Source organism: Pteropus medius, unplaced genomic scaffold (assembly GCF_902729225.1).
Source record: "Pteropus medius unplaced genomic scaffold, Ma_sr-lr_union100, whole genome shotgun sequence".
NCBI lineage: Eukaryota > Metazoa > Chordata > Mammalia > Chiroptera > Pteropodidae > Pteropus > Pteropus medius.
In genome coordinates, this window is record NW_024347791.1 from 161,320 (window position 1) to 182,029 (window position 20,710).

Sequence of the window (20,710 nt, forward strand, 5' to 3'; positions counted from 1 at the left end):
GGCAGCACGTGTCTTTCCTTCTAAAATGGTCTATAATTTCAAGGTATCACAAGCACGTGCATGACACTTTCGGTTGGAATCATTTTTAATATTTAAATACAAAAAGTGAGCACTGACTTTTTTTCTTTTTAGACACACATTGGTCTAACAGCCAAACTGTGCAGAGGAAATGAGCTCCTGCCCTGCCCTCCACAGTCCCCATCCTGTGGTGAAGCTGCTCCCGGTCCTCCCTCTTTTCCAACAAACGAATTCACAGTGGCTGCTTTTACACTACAGCTGTAATGCATTTTATATTTCATATAGCGTGCACATCCCTTCTCAGCATCTCCATTCTTCAAAATAGTTGTATTTAATGGTCATGGGTGCATCCTCCCCAATGGCATCAGTTCCTACCCCACAATGAGATACGGAGGTCTTCCAGTCAGGAGTAATTTAGTGGAAGAGGTGGGATGGCCAGAGCTGGAGTAACCGTCCGCATTGCTGTACTCTGCTATCAGAGTGAGGAAGAAGTAAGGACAGTGTGGAGGGCACAGCTGCAAGTTGGGAGTCTCTCCGTGAGACGATGTGGGGAGAATTCCCCCAACTAGGTTTAGATATATCAATGTGCCAAAGTTAAAAAAAAAATTCAGCAGTTCACACACTATTGAATTTTCAAACTTCTCCCACCAAGACAGGTCAAATATAGCAGTAACAATCTAGATCTTTCCAGGAAGTGAAGGTAGAGCCCCTGGCATTCCTCCTGACAGCCCTGTGTTAGGTCCTAGAAGTATCTGAAAAAGAAGAGGAGGAGTATAAGGTATTGTACAGGCCTAGGGATCTCATTTCCATCAATCCTGACTGCGGGACAGCACAGAACAGGGACCGGAGCCCAGTGTCTTCCCACACGTTAACTACTGGTCTACTCAGGTGCTGGAGAATTGAGTTGCATCTTCACCACAGGCAAAAAGCCCAGGGTCTTGGCTCACCTGCCGCTGCTGCAGTTGCTGCTGTTGCTCCATTTGCAACTTCTCCGTCTCAAAAACAACAGGAAGAACCAGGATCATGAAAGAAGTTGTCCCAATCCACAAGGCTGCCCTGGAAAACCTGCAGATGGAGGGGGAACGTGATAGCGAAGCAAAACCAGACAGCTGCACCATGAACCAATCAGTATTCAAACCTCTCAGGCTGCATACTCCAAGGTTTTTGACAAGCATATTCTACCCAGCCCTTATACCATACTCCTACCAGAAACAAGAGGAGCAGTTCAGGTAGCTGTGTCTCTAGTAATAGCTGTTTTAACATTCTCTTGAATTCTTAAAAAGTTACTTATGTGTTAATTATCTCACATAATCTGAAATGATTGTCGCAACGACACTGCCAGATAAAAATCCACACTTTACATAAGGAAATTGAGACTAAGAAAGGTTAAGGCACCACAAGCCCAAGGTCACTCAACGATCTAGATGGCAGGCTGGCCTCCAACCCAGATATGCTGCTTCCAAGGTCCGTGTTCACTCATGGCCCCCAGTCACCCCCGCACATCCCAATCTCTTTGCCCTTGCCCCTTACCTGTACATTTTTTGAGCCACAAAGAGCGAGAGATCAAAAGTGGCTCCAGCCGCGGACCGGATCCTCTCCGGGAACATCTCCGTCAGACCCCAGAGTCTCTCCGACAGGGTCTCATCTAGCTGTGGTGGAGGAGGCGCGGGTCTTGGCCGAAGCAGCGGCAACCACCCCCCCGACGCCGGGTCACGCACAGCTCCCCAACCACCCCGAGCCAGCGGGGCCCCTAACCCCGCCTCCCTGAGAAGACACCTCCGCTCCGACCTCTCCAGGCTCCGCGACGCACCTTCACCCGGATCCCGCAGCACGCGGAGCCCACACCCCCGGGCGGGCCGCTCCCGCTCGGACCGTCGCTCCCCGCCCCGCCGCGCCCCGCAGAGACCCACTACCTCCTCGTCGTCTTCCTCTTCCAGCTCCTCCTCGGTCTTCTCGGCTTCGCCTTTCGGAAGCAATTCGTCCGGGGACAGGGGAGCCCCCGGACCAGCGGCGGCGGCGGCAGCGGCCATGACTGTGGGGGGGGAAGGGAACACCGGAAACGGAAGGGAGGAGGCGAGTGCGGCGCTGATAGAGCTGCTCTTCCGGGAGCCGGAGATGGGGGGGGCGGTTCGGGAAGAGCGACGCCCCCTGGCCGGCGGTCGTCGCCCGCCTTCAGCCAAGTCGGGTAGTGGTGTGGAGAGGCTTCGGTGGAAACAAACATCGAGAGACCTGCTATAACCAGTACAGAGTCGGGGTGCTTCCGCAGTAATTCTGTCCAGAGGGTTTAGGGTGGGCCCAGAAACCTGCATTTTAACAAGCCTCCCAGGGATCGCACTTAGAGAAACGCTAAACCAGTTTCGTTTTCCCTGAGTGCTGTGTCGTTTAGGAGTCTGTTAGAGATTTGGAGGGTTATTGGTCTTTTGGGAAACGTCAAGTAAACAGTCCCAATGTATCAAAACAAAGGCAAGAGTTAACTCTGAGGTACTCAAGTACCAGGCATTGTTTGTTTGCGTCCTGAGGTACTATTATCCCCACTTTACAATTGAGGAAATTGAGACACAGTACCAGGTTGCAGGATTTCTGGAGCATAGATTTCCAGAAATCGGTTTGCTATCGAGAAGTACAAACTTTAAAATTTTTGCTACATATTAGCTAATTGCCCTTGCAAATATATCACATACTGTTACAATAGTGAATGAAGTGTCTTTTTCCCCCACACCCTCCCCAGAATTACATATTATCCATATTTTAATTGTTGCCTATATGATGAAAATATTTTTTATAATGTGCCCCACAGTTATTTAACACAAGGGTAAATTGTTATACACTTGTAGCCAACTGACTGTGGAATCTGAGAATCTCAGGATTGGGTAGTCCAAATCCTTATCTGATGCGCCACAGTGTTGCAAGTGAGGCTCTGTCCTCTGCATATTCAGGGGTAGAAGGGCTTGCACTGCCTCCAGATACAGCCCTCAGCCCTCTTCATCTTTGGACAAGGCAGTCCTGACTAGAGAGTTTTCATGCTTCCTCTGATTCCATTAAAGTTCAAAAACGGGCAAAACCAGTCCATGGGGATGATCATCGATTCCCTTTGTAGTGGAGGAGGGGTAATATTTGGGAAGGGACAGTGACTTCTGGGGTGCTGCTTATAAAGTTCTATTTCTTGACCTGGGTGATGTTTACATGAGTAATTCATCAGGTGTACATTTAAGAATTATGCTTTTTCGCATGTGTTAAACATAAATTAGGTTAGCTCTGCATCAATGTAAGGGCAGCTTAACAGCCCAGTGTCAATGGCTTTTAATTTTTTTATGGGCTCTTTTAAAAAATGTTGAAAGACCAACTCTTGAAGATACAGAAGGCAATCTTACGTGGAAAGTGCAGGTATCAATGACATCAAGTGGAAAGTAACAATGTTAATGTGAAGAAGTTAGGAAAACTTTGACCAATTTATTTATATTCGCAAGAGCAACGTGATTTAAAAAAAAAAAACCTACGTGTACGGCTAAAGAGCTCTTTCGACAATCAAAATTGTCAAAGGGTAAGAAAAAATACTGAGAATCAGGCAGTGCAGAGTATTCAAAGCCTTAGGAGTAGATAATATGATCTAGAAATGGCAGAGGGGCAAGGGAAAACAGAAGTTAGAGCCCTGTGGAATCAAACATTTAAAGGTCAGCAGGATACTTAGTCAAAATCACAGAAGAAAGTAGAGTGATGGTTGCCAGAGGCTGGGGGAGAGGGAAATGGGGAGTCAGTTTAATGGGTGTAGTTTGTTTTATAAGATGAAGAGAGTTCTGGAGATGCATGGTGGTGAAGGTTGCACCTTATGAATGTATTTAATACCACTGAACTGTGTGTTTACATATGGTCAAGTTGGTAAATTTTGTTATATGTATTTTGCAACAATCATTGTTTTTAATTAAAAAGTTATAACTATTAAAAAAAAATTCCTCCCCCCTGCCCAAAAAAAGTAAGGTCGGGGTGAAGGTGTCTCTATCCCAAGAAGTTCCAGGAGGAGCTGCTGGAGAGGAAGGAGGAAAACCCAAGTGTGGCTTCACTGAGGGTTTCAAGAAGAAATGCCCAATGGCAGCAAATATGGTAAGGCTGATGCAAGGCCAGGGGTCACAGCTGAAGGACAAGGGGACACGTAAGGGACCACCAAGTGAGAGGTGATGCCCCATGTGGGAAGCACATGGATGCAAAGGTGACTCTGCCTTTTGGATAGAGATGGGGTATTCTAGAACCCCGCTCCCTAGCCACTCATTCCACCTCCCCCTCGAGTCCATGATTTCCACCCTTCCTGTCATCTTGTTGAATCTGAAACTAGTAAAACAGTAGTTCTTAATGGGTCGGTGGAGGGCATAGATCCTTTTGAGAATCTTACAAAAGCTCTAAGGCCTGTCCTCTGATAAAAAACACCCAATAGCTCTCTATCTGTACAATTGTGCAGATGGATTTCTAGATCTCAAACTATAAAACTTCCTCTGATTATTGCCTGTAATCCTGTCCTCACTCCCTCACACCACAGAAATGTTCTATTTCAGCTCTTCAGTAACAGTTCTTCCCTAATCTGACACTTGGCACAAAAATTCACAAAACTTTTAGTGATTACAAGAGATAATAAATGTCAACCAGATAGCACTCTTTACTTGGGTGACCCATTAGTAGTAGTTTGGTTAATGAAGGCTTTGAGGAGGAAGAATTTCAACCAGAACCTAAAGGATATATCTGACTAAATAGGTAAAATCTTGCAAGTATGTAGCATCTTAATGGGGGAAACAAAGTATTACGGTGGTGAGATATGGGTAATTTTCCCCTTTTCTCTTAGAGACTTCCATCAATAGGATTATCCTTGATGCAGCTCACAGCCTACGTCCATCAGCAAACACTGGTGGGCTCCATCTTTAGTTCATTTCTGGAATCTGACCACTTCACCGCCTCTACTGCCACTTCTCCAGTCCCAGCCTTGACCCCTTCAGTCTGTTCTCAGCAGAGCCTTTTTAAAAACAAGTCAATCATAGCATTCCTCTGCTAGAACTCACCAATGGCTTGCTTCCCTTATCACTCAAAATAAAAGTCCTTCACTGCAGAACTGTCCCACATACTGGCTGCAGCCCCATCACGTGCCAGTGGGGGTGTGGAGGGGGGTACACATCACTGTAACACCCAAATCTGCTCCCATGATTCTCAAGGGTTCAGTCCTAGCTCTTTTTTCCAGCTGTGTCGCTTTGCTGAGCTGGTTTCTTCATCTTCTTTAAAAGCAGGGGGTGATGACAAGCTTGAAGAATTCTCATGAGAATTAGAAATAGGTGTCTGGTATCAAGGGTGCTTGATAAATGGTTGCTAATTGATAGTGGTCTAGGAAGAAGCAAACTCTCAACTGCTTCTGTTATCTGCACCTGGAGATTTATGCCCTGCATATATCTGTATCCTTCTCCAATTTCTTCTGTTATTCTCTATGTCGGAAAGTAAGGTTACGGGCTGGAGCTCCTATGCATCCACTGAGCGGGCCAGAAGGATGGTCGAGAACCAGCAGAATCCGTCTGAGGCAGGGCCCCACCCAGCTCCTCTCTTTTACTTGGGCTGAGTCCACAGGCTCCTACACTTCCGCTCTCTGATCCTACGTTGCGGAACCTCCCAGAGTCTGTTTCCCTGTCTGTGAATAGGCATACCAATGGCCCCTGCTCCACGGGGCTGAGCTGAGGAAATGTGTACCAGGTCCTGGACCCTGTCCCGAGCATGTAACTGCTGACCATGGTAGCCATCCCTGGACTGAAGCCCTGGGCTCTGTCCCAACCCTCTGGGCCCTCCCCCCTGACCTTGGGAGCTGGATTCCTTCTGACTTTGGCCGGCTCCCTCCTCTAGCCAGAGCAGCTTAGCTCACTGACTCAGGCATGAATTCTCTCCCTAGGAATCCAGTCTCCACCCCAATTACTTGGTCCCTGCGGGATCCGGGCTCGTCCCAACTCCCCAGAGGAGGCAGGGGAACTTGGGCAGAGGGACTGTTTCTGTTCCAGGTCAGCCTTGCCAATGGCCAGGAAGCTGGAATGTATCTCCTGCAATGGTGCCATGTCCCATAACCTGAAAATTCTGTCTTTGGATAGAGCAAAAGAAGCTAAGACTCCAGGTTCCATTTACTTCTTCAAGAACTGATGCTTCTTTTTTCACTTTGGCCACAGATTATATAACATCATTTAATTTAAAAAAAAAATAGTGTAAACAGGAAAGTAGCACAAAAATATAGTGTGTGGAAGGCTGGTGCTTGCTACTGAGAAGCTGAAGCCAGGAGGTTGTGGGTTTGGGGTACACATACTTTTTGAAGGACGGACAGAGTGGCCTGAGGGGCAGAGGACCAGGAGAGCTGCTCATGTGAGACCTCCTCACACAGGACTCTTTACAGCTGGTGCCACGCCCCAAACACCAATGTGAGGGGGTGGCAGGATAATCTCCAGCTGCTTCTCCCAACAGTGCCAGTCCAATGAGGATGGACCAGGGACAGATACGTTTGTATGTTCAGTGACTGGAGAGCACCCCAAGTCTTACCATCACTCCAGACCTCACAGACTGGCCTCCCGGTGCCATGCAGCCACAGTACATTGCTACTAACTGCCCTGGCCTGGAATCCCTGGTTTTCTCCATTACGTTGTCACTTTCCTCCTGCCAACTCAAGGGTGCCAGTGCCTTCTGGCCCCATTATATGACACTCTCCCAGGACCTAATCCAATAGTTTGGCTATAAAACCCTCAGCTATGTTCTACTCCTCTGCTCAACAGATTTCTCCCTGTTCTCATGAATGTCTTTGGGGCCTTCATTTCCTCCTCCGACTGACACTCTTCAGTTCGTCCAATTCCTTCTCCATTAAATGGGATTCAGCAGTGGTCTCAGAGAGCTGAAAGCGAAACAGTAGACTGTTAGGACATTTCTGGGCTATAATTTAGGTTTGCAAGGTCAGCCCTGTGCGCTGGCAAAGGCCCCCGGTGTTTCTCTAACACTGCCTGCCAGCCTCCCTGATGGAAACCCCTTTGTAACTGGGCAGAATGGAACCACCTCGAGTACTTGAAGAACACTCACAATCCACTCTCTCAACATGTTTGACCACCTAGCATTGCACGGCACTCACGCGTTAAGGACAGCAGGCCTCGGGATGAAAAAGGCAGATACTGGCAATTCTAAGCTAAAGGATTAGTTGTTTCTGAGCTGTAGCTACCTTAATGGTGATTAGGGGAGAAAGTCCTTAAAAAAGAATGCCACTTTCCTCATCAGAACCTTTCAATGACCTCTCTAAAGCAGAGGTCAGCTTACAGTGAAGTAAGAGCCACGCTTCCTGAGAAATCCACTATTCCAAGTGCTTTACTAGTATTATTAACTCACTACGAGGTAGATCCTCCTATCATGTCTATTTTATTGCTGAAGAAACTAAGTTTCTTCACACGGGTCAGTTAAGTAACTTGCCTAAAGCCACATGGCCAGCGGAGGAGCTGGGCAAGGACGTAGACAGTTGAGCTCCAGTACGCGTGCTCTTAACCACCCCAGCGTCTACCAGCGAACGCTCTCCTGCCTCCCAACAGATCTTCACCTGCACCTCTAGGCCCAGCAGGCTGCTGGGTTCTTTGCAGCCACAGAAAACCAACACCAATGCGGAGAGTGCCCCTGGGCAGGTCTGTGCTGGGCACTGACTAATGCCTGCTTGGTATGGGGCATCTCCAAGCCGTGAGCAGGCTATCCTTCCTGGAATGCGTTCATCCCCAGCCTCCGGTCCTCCCTTTACCGTTCCACATTCAGCTCTACTATGCCTTCCTCTGTGATGTCTCCTGTCTCCCGTCTTGACAAAGTCCCTTTCTTTCATGTGCTGATGCCAGGTCCTGCAGACTCTAACACTTGCCATTACCACGAGGCACTGTCATTACATTTACTGTCTCTCTCTCTGCTAGAATGTGAGCCCTTGAGGGTAGGGACTGTGTCTGATGTGGTGTTGTGTCTTTGGATTTGAAGCAACGTGCCTGGGCACACTGGCCCTCCAGATGTACGAGTTGGCCGGGCTGACCTGGGGTGGAGCAACCCTCCCGCACCTTCCTCACCATGTCCAGCAGGATGTCCACTTTCAGTCGCAGGAGGTTGTTCTCTTCCTCCAGCTGCTGGTTCCGCCGCCGCAGACGCTGTGCCTCTCTCCGGTCCACGCCCCCACTAATCCCTGTCTCTGGAGCAAGGACAGAACCAGCGTTACGTGGAGTTTTCTTCCCCAATCTTGTTGGACAAAATGGCAGGAAATCAGCTCACCTGCTATCCACAGGCCATTTTCAAACTTCAGGCTCTGCCCCGCCAAGTTCATAGTTGGGGTTCCATAGTCGAGGCCCAGCTCCACCTCCCGGGTTGACCGATCCAACTGTGGGGGAGACACTACATGCTGGCTTCAGGGGGCCACAACCAGCACCTCTCCCGCTAACTATAGGATCCCAAGCACTCATTTCTTTTCTCTAATCGTTACCCAGCACATTTGATAATTTTTTTAAGTCAGAAAATCAAACGAGGTACAACAACAACTTTTAAACTATAAGAGAGAAGAAATGTACTACTTGATAAAACAGATGTTTTCTGAAAAAGCTATGTATGCTGAAATTTGTACAATGAATTATTTTATATCTGTGAATAATCCTTTTTAAATGTAATAAGTCCTTAAGTTATCATTTGCTTATGGAGCTATATACAGCATGGAAAAAGTATAAAATGCCAACGCCCTATCAGTGGTAATAGCTGTTCTTTACCATGTTTTTCATGAGCACCCACCCTGCGTCAGGACTAGTACTAGGTATTCAGAGATGAACGCGACCAGCTCTGCCCTCGAGGAGCTTGGAAATGATCTCTACAGCTGTGACATATCCTTTTGAATGCCATTAGTAGTGGCAAAACATTATCTTTTGAATATGAATTTGATTCTTAGACATGACTAAAATAATTTTCTGGCCAAATCTTGGGCATAAAGTGAAGTCAAATTGGATAATAACATTTGGAGCCGAAAACCATAATGAGATTAACTGTCTTATTAGGTTCTTGAAAAAGCTTTGATGATGATTCCCAAGCAGGAGTTAAAAATGATTTTAGCAATAGCAATATGAATGGAAAGGATGCCCTACTACCTGGATGCCTCTGCAGGACCCCACTTCCCATCAGAGATCAGGCTTGATGCCCCCTCACGGCACACCAGGCTGAGCCCCGTACTGACACTCACATTGTGCAGGTTGGAGAGAGAAGCAGACTTTCGAGGGGGTGTCTTCTTCGGACTGAACGTATTCCCAAAGAGAGGCATCTTTGGCCTGACAAAGGCAAGGTCAATGCTCCCTTGTCCTAGGGTCAGAACAAGTCAGGGGCACAAATAGTTGGGACAGTGAGTGATCTTATGCCACTGTCCTCAAACACAGAAATGTACATCTCATATATTCACAACTCCGGTAGTGGCTCCCACGTGTCGAGCGCTATGTGCCAGGCAGCATGCTAAAACCTTTGCAATATCTCAACTCTCATAATCACCCTTTGTTTAGCCCTTCTTATGGGCCCCATGTGACAGATGAGATTTGGAAAGGCTAAGATCCTAAGGGGGAGCTAGTATTTGAACACAGATGTGTATAGCTCCAGAGTTTATGTTAACCGCAGGCATGTGCCTAACTCGCCTGTCTTAAGTTTTGTCACAAGTTGGCACCGCCAGCCAGATTTACAGTCTAGAGTGAGGAATGTAATCCCACTTCTTCCTGTACACTGGTAAGAATCGCAGTAGGCAACAGCCTCTGCACATGTCCCACTTTAAAGAAATAAAGCTATACTTATACTTCACTTTCAGACTGGTAACAGTGCCCCTCACTCAGTCCATATGTCAAAGGTCACCTGTCCTGTATGGTGAGATGTCCAGTGAAAGAAGAAGGCCCATAACATCGCAGCCATGCATTTGTTTACAGCATATTGCAACCTATTACAATTCACACAGGCCCAGCTAAGTCGATTTACTGACACTACCCATTTGAGGGGTAGGAGGTAGGGAGGAGGAAGAGGAAATCTTTTAGTATATTTATGTATAACATAAATATAGAGAAGTATACAAGGTAATAATCTATATGACTTCACGAGGTTTTTTACTGGAAACACACACACACACACACACACACAGTGTAGCCACCTTCAAGTCTCACACACACACACTGTGTAGCCACCTTCCAGATCCGGATACAGAACATCTCATCGTCCCACAAGCTTCGCCCAACAGCTTTAGAACCATGGACTCATAAGGGCTGTCCTCATCTGTGTCTAGATTTTTCACTCAATATAATGTTTGTGAGATTTATCCATGTTGTTGTATGTAGCTGTAGTTTGTTTGTTCACATTGCAGTAAAATATTCCATTGCATAAAGCGGACACTTGAACTGTTTAGTTTTCGTATATTAAAAATGTGCTGCTAAGAATATTCTTGGATGTGTATTTTCATACATGTAAGTATACTTCTCTGGTTCTAGCCCTACGGGTGGAATTATTGAGTCATAGAGTGTCCAGTTATTCAGCTTTAGCAGATACTGCCAAACGGTTTCCAATCTCTCCTTGTGAACAGTGTACAAGAGATCCTTGTAAGCATTTGGCATTTCCTATCTTTCTTATTTCACCCATTCTGGTAGGTATGTGGTGGTATTACACTGTGTTTAATTCGCTTTTCCCCAATAACTAATTAAATTGGGCACCTTTCCATATGCTCATTGTACATTTGGATAACCGTATTGGTGACATGCACGTTAAAGTCTTTTGCCATTTTTCTATTGGGTTGTCTGTCATTTTTTAAATTGATCTGTAAGAGTTCTTTACATATATTGAATACAAGTCCTTTGTTGTATATATGGGGAATACTGAAAATATCTTCCCTCAATCTAGAACTTGTCTTTTTGCTTTCTTACTGGCTTCTTTTTGATTAAAGAAGTTCTTAATTAGTGGAATCTAATTTCCCAATTTTTTTAAATTAGTGTTTCTGTGTCCTATTTAAAAAATTCTGCCTACTCCAAGGTCATGATATTTTCATATATTAATTTCTGAAAATTTTACTGTTTAACTTTCACATCTGGGACTACGATTCGTCTGAAATTAGTTTTTGCATATGGTCTGAGACAGGGGTCAAGATTCATTTCTTCCCAATATTATTCAATTTTAACTTAAAATACACAAGTAGCTTAAAAAGATTCCTTCTAAGAATCTGTAGGCTATAGATAACAATGATGAAAGCATAAGCGAGCGAAAGAAAGTAACAGCTCTCACTTTCCCTACTCCTACGCATAAGATCTTCCTTCACCATATTATAATAAAAACAGTAATGAGTTAATCATATCTGACAAGAAGTTGGCCAAAAACAGAGGAAAGTTCTCAAGACTATTTGAAAAAGGTTTTATATTAACTATCATTAAAAGATAACTCATAGGATAAATGCATCACAATTAGCAAGACATTTAATGAGAACATGAAGAAAAACTTCTGTGCTATTTTCAGTGATGTAGAAATTAATATCACTAAAATGAATAATAAAAGTTTAAAAGCTTCTTTGGAGGTTTTACAATATATAACACAGAAGTATATGTATATATGCATATATGATTTATAAACAAAAATAAAATAAATAAAAATAAAGATATTTAGCGGTGTATGCTCATGAGAGTTTTACTGGTAGCTGTGTGTTTGCTATGAAAAATACCAGTAGACCCACAACCTAGAGGATGGCCTTTGGGTCTGGGCACAACAATTTAGAACTCGGACAAACCAGAATGTTTCCAGCTTGGTGATGAACAGGACAGCACTGGGGACCAAGATGCTGAGGGAGTTTGAAGTTGTGCTACCATGTCATCCAAAACATAGTGGATGTTTTGCTTCTGTTGGAGAAAAGAAAAAGGGTGGAAGAGAGAAGGCAATTAATCTTACGTCTGTAGAGGGCAACACAAGAATGAAACAAGAATATCCAGGAAGAAAGATTTTAACTCATAAAACAAAAGGGCACAGTAACAAAACTACCTACTATCACTTCCTGCGTATCCACTATGGGTTGGGTCCAGTGCTGGGTACACTTCATATATTTCTTGTATTCCCTGCAGCAACCCTATAAAGTAAGTATTTTCCTATCCACATCAGAGATGAGAAAACTAGGGCTCAGAGAAGTTAGGCGACTTTCCCAGGGTCCACAGCCACGGTCAGTGGGCTAAAGGTGTATATCAAATTATCCTGGTATTCATAATTTGTGGGATACACCATAAAAAGAAGCATTTCCATCCATCATACAGGCAAAATTTAAAGGATGACTAATACCCAATGTTGGTGAGGATGTGGAGAAAAAGACATCTTCATTTACTCTTGGTGGAAACCTAAGATGCTATAATTTTTAAATTAGACAAAACCTAGCAAAATTTTAAATATGCATACTTTTTGGCAGGCAAATCTACTTCAAATGTTCTCTATTGTTGATAACATTTGATATCAGAAACAATCCGAAATGGCTACCAATGGTTGCTATAGCCAAACACATCATGGCACATTCTTATAAGAGAATACTAAAGGTCAAGAAAGACAATGAGACAGCTGTACGTGGACTGACCTGAAAAGCCTTCCAACACACTCTAACATTAAGAAAGCAAGTTGCAGAACAACCTGTATACTATAATCCCATATGAGATGACAAAAAAAAAAAAAAAAGCAATAATATATATAAGGGTGCATGTAAAAAAATTGAAAAAGATCTGGAAGGAGACACCAAACTGCTCACAGTGGTTAAATCTGGGAAGGGGAGCACGATGGCTGACTCCAATGGAATTGCCAAACAGTGGCAATTTCATATGTTACGATATAAAATTATGTTAGAGAAATATATACTTCTGGATTTAATGAACTATTAATAACATATTCATGTACTACTTAGGAAGATAACAAAACAAACGAATAACAACAAAAAAAACAATAAATAAAGGCAGCTTCTGTCTCTCCAAACATCCAGAGACATCTGAAGGGGAAAAAAGCCAAGTTGTTCTTGCAAAGCCCACAACTGTGCTAAGAGCACCACTACGCCTGAGCACATACATCACCAGGACACAAGAGACCAAGTTCCTGGCCTGGCTCTGCCCCTCAGTGCCTACTGAGTTTTAATTGGGACACTTCACTCATGACCTCACGAATTCTCATAATCCTTAAACTGAGAAACAAACATCACCAGAAACAGAAGAGGAAAACGAAGGGTCTGGACTAGCTGCCTTTTCAGTCGGATCCAATAATCCACAAACAACTCTGGCTGAGATCCTGGGTTCCTGGAACATTACTGTGCACCTAGAGGTCTTGGTCGGCCCCTTGGCAGCCCTCTTTCTAGTGAAACTCCCTGGTGAGAGAAGGCTCAGAACGAACGAAGTGAAGGGAGAGCATCTGGGTTCCACCCATCGCTCTGCCGCTTCCCCCGCAGTGGGAGGGACCCCAGTACTTATCATCCAGCGCTCATCTGGGCCTCAGGCTTCTTGATTTGTAATCAGAGAAAATAACGGTCCCTGGCGCAAAGGTTGTAAAAGTGCTTTAGTGTTTATAATAAGCTGTGGCATGTGATTCTCACGGCAACCTTGGCAAATAAATTATGTCCCCATCCACAGATCAGAAAACTGAGGCTTTAAAGAAGCTAAATAACTTGCCCGCATCGCAGCGTGGGAAGGTGGTGGAATTGGCCTTCAAATAAGGCCTACTCTTCTGCGCTGGTGATAATCACTTCATCGCGGTGCAGCGCTTCACAGTTTGCAATGGGCCATAAAATACATTAGCTTATTTTGATCTAACAAGGGATCTGCGTCCCCCAGAGTTCAGAGCCGGCCAAGTACATGCAGCGCAGGTACACCGCCTCCCAGGGCTGATGGACTCAACCGATGCCAGGGAACAAACAAACGTTCATGGGCACGCCCTACGGGGAGGAATTGCTACTCCAATTGACAATCGAGGAAACACACTTCTGGAGGGGCTGTGACTGGCCTGCGGTGAAGCCGGCCTCCGCCCCCCTGCCGGGAGCCCTCCGGCAGCTCCAGCTGCGGGGACGCCCTGAGTCCCCAGGGGAGCGCCCGGGAGTCCCACCCCTTCTCAGACCTCGGGCGACGCCGGGCTTGGAGACGTACCTGACGCGACCCAGAAGTCGGTTTCTCAGCAAACTCTGAGACCACCAGCAAGCCCGCTGCCGGGGTCCACGTCAGGCGTCGCAACAGCCACAGCCCGCCTCTCCGCCACCCGCCCAGTGCGCGCATGCGCAGCCCCGCCCCGGGATCTACCATCAAAGAAGTGTGGGGGGGGGTGTTCCCGGCGCGGCAGAGTCGCCAACGAGGTCCTTCGCGAAGCACCAAAAACGTGTGAGAAGTGTCCTCGAGATGCTGAACGGATTCCACAAAGGTATGGCCTTATGGAGTCACTTAAGTGCCCCCCTGCTATAGGCTAGAACAAGGAACTGCACTCGCCCTCCCCACAAACCTATTGGTCTGGTCTCCCCAACCTACTAGGGCCGTCGCCGTGGTAACGGAGTCTGGCGGTGGCTCGCGACGGTTCCTTTGTCGTGGGAAAGTGGCACGTGGTTGCGCCCGACGTTGCCTGGAGAACGCCAGGGCTCACAGTAGCCAAATGGGCCTCACCCTGTTGCTCCTCCTCCTCTTCCTCCCCCCCCACCCCACCACAAAGCAAAGGTGGGCACCCCATAGCAAAGGTGGGCACCCCATCCGGGTGGATGTGGGGGCAAAGGAGGTCGGGCGTCCCATCCAGAACTTTGCAGGGTCTCCTGAGGAGCCCGTGGCGGAACCGTCCTCGAGATCGTCTGATTCCGTCCATATCTTCAGGTAAGACGGACAGAAGAATGGTGACGCCCGACTCTCATAGGCTTCTGCAAGCAGGGGAAGCTGAGGCTCAGGGGCTGCTTCAAGGTCTCACAGTGAGCAAGGGCCAGAGAGCTACTAGAGAATCAACTCTAGATCTCCTAAAGTTCTAACAGAGTGTATTGGTTCCATTTGAGAAATGAAGAAACGCAGGGATGTTAAGGGATATTTATTGGGTGCCTAGTGAGGGCACCAGGTCATCCAGCCAGTGAGGGGCAGGACCCATGAGTCTCTGGCTTGAACTGTAATTTTCTTCCAACTGCACCTCACTGAATTGAAAAGAGGAGAGTTCCACGTCCTGGAACCAAAATCTGCACCGTCTAGCCCAGCACTGTCCATTGGAAACAAAATGTGGGCCATATATATCATTTAGAATTTTCTAGTAGCCATATTTTTTAAAGTGAAAAAACCCTAAATCAGGTGATATTAATTTGAATATTTTATTTAACTCCAAATGTCCCAAACATCATTTCAACATATAATCAATATATTTAAATTTGTACTGCTTGATTTTTAAATTTGAATGAACAGTTTAGTTCTTCAGTTACACAAAGCAAATTCCAAGGGCTCTGTTGTCACATGTGGCTAGTGGCTACTGTGATGCACAACTCAAGCCTTTTCCTACCTTCCTACCCTTGCTCCCCTCTGCTTGGATGGTGTTTCCCCTCCCTTTTTAATTAACTCTTGCTCCTCATTCAAGTCTTGACCATGTTGACTAGGTCAGTGCCCATTATGCTATCTCATAGCACTGTGTACCTACCTTCGAAGAAATTGTCACAGTTATAACTCACAGTTACTTATATAATTGTTTGATTACCACTTGTCTCGCCTTGTAGCTATAAGCTCCATTAGGGCGGGATCAAGACTGATTGTTAGCTCACCATCTGAGCACTGCTGGCTTGTGTTAGGCACTCAGTAAATATTGAATTACAGAAGGTTATTAAAACACGTTCACTTTAAACAAGGACATTCAAATCTCAGGGACCAGAATATGTGCTCTATGAGAGCAGGACGTTTCTTATTCTTTTACTCATTTGCCCCCAGCACGTAGCACAGTGCTGGACACAGGGTAGATAGTCAATGAAGTTAGTTTTCTTACCTGTCTTTTTTTTCCCCTTAAGTACTGACATAAAAGCTTAACACATTTCAGAGAATACTTATCCTAAAACAGTATAATGAAAAATTCAGAAGGGAACAGAGTGTGTATTTTAAAACACTCTTCTCTTAAGCATAATATTCAGTTTTCCCAAGAGAAGAGGCTTCTCGACAGGGTCAAAGCCTGACTTTTCAGAGAACCTGTTGTAATGTGCCATAGTGCTCTCAGTCCAGGAAGAAAAGCAGAGATGGGCCCAGTTTTTTGGAAGAGAGCAGAAAACCTAAGGTCGATCAAGACCCTCATCGAGGAGATGGACATGTATCATAGAATCATAGCATTTGAAAGCTGAAAAGGATCTTAGGAACCTCATCCAAATCTCTTGACTTTCTAGGTGTAGCTCAGAGAGACAGAAAGATTTTATTTCATTTCTTACTTGGAAACTAGCTTGCCGGGTGGTCTGGAGCCCCAGCTTTTTCAGCATTCCAGTCTCCTCATTTATTTATTTGTTTGTTTGTTTGTTTGTTTCAAATGCCTACAGCACCTGGTATTCATAGGTGGTCTCCCATCCAAGTACTAACCAGGCCCAACCCTGCTTAGCTTCCGAGATCAGACGAGATTGGGCACGTTCAGAGTGGCATGGCTGGAGACCCAGTCTCCTTATTTTTAAAACTACAGTTGACCCTTGAACTGGGTGGGTCCACTTATAGGTGGATATTTTTCAATAAATACATAAGTACTTTAAATATTTCATCTCATGATTTTCTTAACGTTTTCTTTAGCTTACTTTGTTTTAAGAATGTAGCATATAATGCATATACCATACAAAATATGTGTTAACAATCAACTATCTATGTTACCAGTAAGTCTCCTAGTCAACAGTAGGCTATTAGTAAAATTTTGGGGGAACCAAAAGTTATACGTGGATTTTCAACAGCATAAGGGGTCGGCATTCCTAACTCCCACATTGTTCAAGGGTCAACTGTACAATAATTTTTGTCGCAGCCAGAGGGTGGGCATCAGCAGGTAGAAGGAAAAAGTATACATGCCTTGAGATTCTCATTTGACAATGGGCTTCTCAGACAGAAACCTTTATCCCCCATGTGGCATGCAGCACGTGCCTGTCCATCAGCCCTGCTTGACAGATAAGCGTACTTGTATTTTCTGAGATGGTTCTTTGCTATTTGTGATTTCCAGGAGGCTGGTTGAACAGAGAACAAGAATAGAGTGAGAAATGAGGGGCTCTTAAAAGTGGAAACTTACTGTTTGTCAGGTTACAAGAACCTGGACAATGGCTTATTTTAAGAAGATGGAGGTCATCAATGTCACCGCCTTGCCAATGGTACCGATGGATGAGCACCTGGCTTCCTCACTCACTGCACGGACTGCAATGCAGAAAGCCGTGAGGAGGAGTCTGGAAGACAATCCACCCTGTATCCTTCTGTGGTGCTGTTTATAATCGAGACCAAATACACCTGCTGCAGAGCTGTATGTAACCTGTGCTCAAGACTATAACATGCATTACTTATTAGCTTGTTCCTTACACATTCATTAATTTTTTTCATTACTTAAGCCCTACCTATCTTCTAAAAGAATTTGAGACTGTGAAGGATTGTTTGACTTGAATTTGTTTTACTAAGATAGTCAGAAAAAGCCCAAAAGGAAGAAGACTGGAAATATTTGTTGAAAGAATGAAGAAGAATAGAAAAAGCTCATTTTTTCCATTGTCTCTTTCCCTTCTACCTTCCAAAGAATCATAGATAGCAACTAAGAAGTCATGATCCAGCCCTCTGCCCTCAGACAAGTGAACTTAAGATCCCATTTTTTAATTTTTTTCTTTTTCTTTACTCCAGTTGACCTCACCTCTTCTTACCTGCCAGCCCTTTTGCCTAGGCTCAGAGTTTGTTCCTTCTAGCATCATCCAGGCTCTACCAGCATCTTACTTCTCCAGCACTGCCTTCATTGATCCTCATCTCACTTCTGACCCTGAACTATATCCCGGGGACCCACAGAATCCCATCTCTGGAGGACTTAGAGCTCATCCAGCAAATAACCCTCTCTGGTTATAAATAACACAGGTCTTTCCATCTCATAAAGAGCTCATTTCTCTTCAAGTCATGCTGCTGCCTGCCCGACTGAACGTTCCCTTCTGCATCCTTTCTCTCCCACGCCTCTCAGAACCCCTCCTCGAGGTGAGCACGCGTGATCCCATCAGGATCCGCTTCAGGGTCTCGCTTTCCTGTGCCTTTTTCTAATGTCCCTCTTTTGCTTAATCCTGTGCTCGTCTCAGCCTAACTAATCCATTTCGCTCCCTATGATTTATTGTGTTCCTCCTTGGCATCTTCATTTGTCAAGCATCCTCCAATTTCTAAGAACACTTGAGGGTAATGGAAGTAAAGAGAACCTCGCTTTAGATGAAGGCAGCTGAGGAGCGATAGGATTATGGAGCTTTTACAGAGGATATGTTCCCAGACCAATTGAGTCTGAGATAGAAAGAAATTCAAGCGTAGAGCTGGTAACAAGATGGGCCATTGAACTGAGCAGAGGTTTCAACAGTGATAAGCAAGGTCAAGATACCCTTTGACCTAGTCATCCCTCACCTGAAAATCTCTCTTAAGGGAATAATCCAAAATATGGAAACAGCGTTCTCTGTGACTTTGTGCATCACAGCCTTATTTCTGATTGCAAAAAGTTATAAACAACATAAATATTCAGCAGCCAAGGAACAGTTAAGTGTATTAAGGTTAATCCTCTAAGCAGGTTCATATAATGCCATTTAAACTATTATGAAGATTATTTAGCCTTATGGAAACTGATCATAATAATGAGTGGAAAATGAGTCAGTAGTAAAATAAGCATACACCAAGATTATAATTATGTAGAAAAGTATGTATGTAAAGATTCCTGGAAGGAAATCTCCCCAAATCCTAACAGAAGTTGTTAGGGTGGCAACATAATAGATGAGTCTTTATATATTTTTTAAGGTGTCTAGAATATAATTTTCATTTGTAATTTATAAAGCAACTCATTTAAAACAAGATGAAAGAAATGTTGAATGTTTACAAAGAAAATAATTAAGTGGCCAGACAGCACAGAAAGGGAGTAAGCCTTCACCCCATTTGTACGTAATTACCACCCCGAGAGTCTCCTTAGCTGACTCCCCACCCAGCGTGCCTCATTGGTTCCATCCACCAGGTGAACCAGAAGATTGCTGAGATAGATCTGAGTTCCAGCCCGTTGGACAACAGCCTGGTAAGTTATGGGTGCCAGGGCTGAGGCCAGGCTTCCAGGAAGGAAGGGCCCTGGGGGCCCCTCCATTTATTTGAAAGCATATTTGCCCATTTGAGTTCTCAAATATATATATATTTTTAATTAATAAACTATTTTTTGGAACAGTTGTGGGTTCATAGCAAAATTGAGCTGAAAGTACAGAGTTCTCTCATATCCACGTCATGCACGCTCTCCCTGCCCCTCCACAGTGGTACATTTGTTACAGCTGAGGAACCTAAATTGGCACATCGTTATCACCCAAAGCCCATTGTTTACATTAGGGTTCTCTCTTTGTGCTGTGCAAGCTATGAGTTTGGAAAAATACGTCATGACATGCATACACCTTTGTAGTATCATACAGAATAGTTTCACTGCCCTAAAAATCCTCTATGCTCCTTCTATTCATCCCTCCCTCCCCCTAACCCCTGGCAGCCACTGATCTTTTTATTGTCTCCATAGTTTTCCCTTTTCCAGAATGTCATATAGTTGGAACCATACAGAATGTAGCCTTTTCAGATTGGTTTCTTTCGCTTAGTAATATGCACTTAAGGTTTTTCCATGTCTTTTCATGGCTCGATAGGTCATTTCTTTTTAGCATTGAATAATGTTCCATTATCTGGGTGAACTACAGCTTATTTATCCATTCACCTACTGAAGGACATCTTGGTTGCTTCCAACTTTTGGCAGTTATGAATCCAGTTGCTATAAACATCCCTGTGCAAGGTTTCGTGTGGACATATGTTTTCATTTCATTTGGGTACATGCCAAAGAGCATGATTGCTGAATCACATGCTAAGAGTATGTTAAGTTTATAAGAAACTGTCAAACTGTCTCCCAAAGTGCCTGTGCTGTTTAGCATTCCCACCAACAGTGAAGGAGTTTCTGGTGCTCCACACCCTCACCAGCACTTGGTACTCTTCTCAGTGGTCTGACTTTTGGCCATTCTAATTGGCATGTAGTGATATCTTCTTGTTTTAATTTGCAGTTTTCTAGCGACATGTGATATTAAACATCTTTTCATGGTCTTACTTGCCATCTGTATTTCTTCTTTGGTGAGGTGTCTGTTAAGGTCATTGCCCCCTTTTTAACTAAGTTGTTTGTTTTCTTACTGCTGGGGTTTAAGAGTTCTTTCTATGTTTTGGATAACAGTCCTTTATCAGATGTGTCTTTTGCAGATATTTCTCCCAGTCTGTGGCTTGTCTTCTCATTCTCTTGACATTGTCTTTGGCAGACCAGAAGTTTTTAATTTTAATAAAGTTCGTTTATCAATTGTTTCTTTCATGGATCATGCCTTTGGTGTTATATCTAAAAAGTCATCTCTATGCCCAAAGTCATCTAGGCTTTCTCCTATGTTATCTTCTAGGAGTTTCATAGTTTTACTCTTAACATTTAGGTCTATGCTCAATTTCGAGTTAATTTTTATGGACGGTATAAGGTCTGT

General features: G+C 44.6%; 3 protein-coding genes and 1 pseudogene across 16 annotated transcripts in view; 1 reads left to right on the plus strand and 3 right to left on the minus strand.

Moving 5' to 3' along the window:
• Window positions 1-67: 67 nt before the first annotated feature.
• On the minus strand, window positions 68-2,096 carry TOMM22 (translocase of outer mitochondrial membrane 22). Its single transcript, XM_039877664.1, has 4 exons — window positions 1,932-2,096; window positions 1,549-1,667; window positions 966-1,083; window positions 68-770 (listed from the first exon to the last, which is right to left on the minus strand). The coding sequence occupies exons 1-4, from the start codon at window positions 2,046-2,048 to the stop codon at window positions 696-698; spliced, it is 429 nt and encodes a 142-aa protein (XP_039733598.1). The 5' UTR covers window positions 2,049-2,096; the 3' UTR covers window positions 68-695.
• A 2,542-nt stretch (window positions 2,097-4,638) lies between these two features.
• CBY1 (chibby 1, beta catenin antagonist) lies at window positions 4,639-14,304 on the minus strand. Of its 5 annotated transcripts, XM_039877667.1 has the most exons (7): window positions 14,166-14,262; window positions 12,050-12,119; window positions 11,798-11,906; window positions 9,245-9,360; window positions 8,296-8,401; window positions 8,097-8,215; window positions 4,639-6,907 (listed from the first exon to the last, which is right to left on the minus strand). In XM_039877667.1, exons 2-7 carry the CDS (start codon window positions 12,101-12,103, stop codon window positions 6,827-6,829), a joined length of 585 nt encoding a protein of 194 aa, XP_039733601.1. In that variant the 5' UTR covers window positions 12,104-12,119; window positions 14,166-14,262; the 3' UTR covers window positions 4,639-6,826. The 5 variants fall into 5 exon arrangements, with proteins under 5 accessions (XP_039733601.1, XP_039733600.1, XP_039733602.1 ...); XM_039877666.1 differs by lacking the exon at window positions 12,050-12,119 and having other exon boundaries at window positions 14,166-14,304; XM_039877668.1 differs by lacking the exons at window positions 11,798-11,906; window positions 12,050-12,119 and having other exon boundaries at window positions 14,166-14,287.
• Window positions 14,305-14,338: 34 nt separating this feature from the next.
• The window catches only part of FAM227A (family with sequence similarity 227 member A), a 56,539-nt gene continuing 50,167 nt past the window's right edge, over window positions 14,339-20,710 (plus strand). For 3 of the 10 annotated variants that reach the window (XM_039877646.1, XM_039877654.1, XM_039877653.1), the window contains exons 1-4: window positions 14,339-14,433; window positions 14,541-14,870; window positions 17,197-17,432; window positions 19,169-19,251. In XM_039877646.1, the coding sequence (XP_039733580.1) occupies window positions 17,291-17,432; window positions 19,169-19,251 (225 nt within the window). In that variant the 5' untranslated portion in view covers window positions 14,339-14,433; window positions 14,541-14,870; window positions 17,197-17,290. Of the gene's footprint in view, window positions 14,434-14,468; window positions 14,871-17,196; window positions 17,433-17,468; window positions 17,488-19,168; window positions 19,252-20,710 lie in introns of those variants that run through there. The other 7 variants (XM_039877649.1, XM_039877648.1, XM_039877650.1 and 4 more) reach the window with 7 other exon arrangements.
• On the minus strand, window positions 16,532-16,650 carry LOC120615298 (uncharacterized; annotated as a pseudogene).

Excerpts from the sequence above, each read along its gene's own strand:
- TOMM22 (XM_039877664.1), bottom strand. The coding sequence starts at position 2,048 with ATGGCCGCTGCCGCCGCCGCCGCTGGTCCGGGGGCTCCCCTGTCCCCG. Across the intron at positions 1,084-1,548 it reads GTGGCTCAAAAAATGTACAG|GTTTTCCAGGGCAGCCTTGT; the intron begins GTAAGGGGCAAG and ends CTCCATCTGCAG. Across the intron at positions 771-965 it reads AGCAACTGCAGCAGCGGCAG|ATACTTCTAGGACCTAACAC; the intron begins GTGAGCCAAGAC and ends CTTCTTTTTCAG.
- CBY1 (XM_039877666.1), bottom strand. The coding sequence starts at position 14,291 with ATGCGCGCACTGGGCGGGTGGCGGAGAGGCGGGCTGTGGCTGTTGCGA. Across the intron at positions 9,361-11,797 it reads ACCAAGCTGGAAACATTCTG|GACAAGGGAGCATTGACCTT; the intron begins GTTTGTCCGAGT and ends TTCTGACCCTAG. Across the intron at positions 6,908-8,096 it reads TGGACATCCTGCTGGACATG|CTCTCTGAGACCACTGCTGA; the intron begins GTGAGGAAGGTG and ends TTTCGCTTTCAG.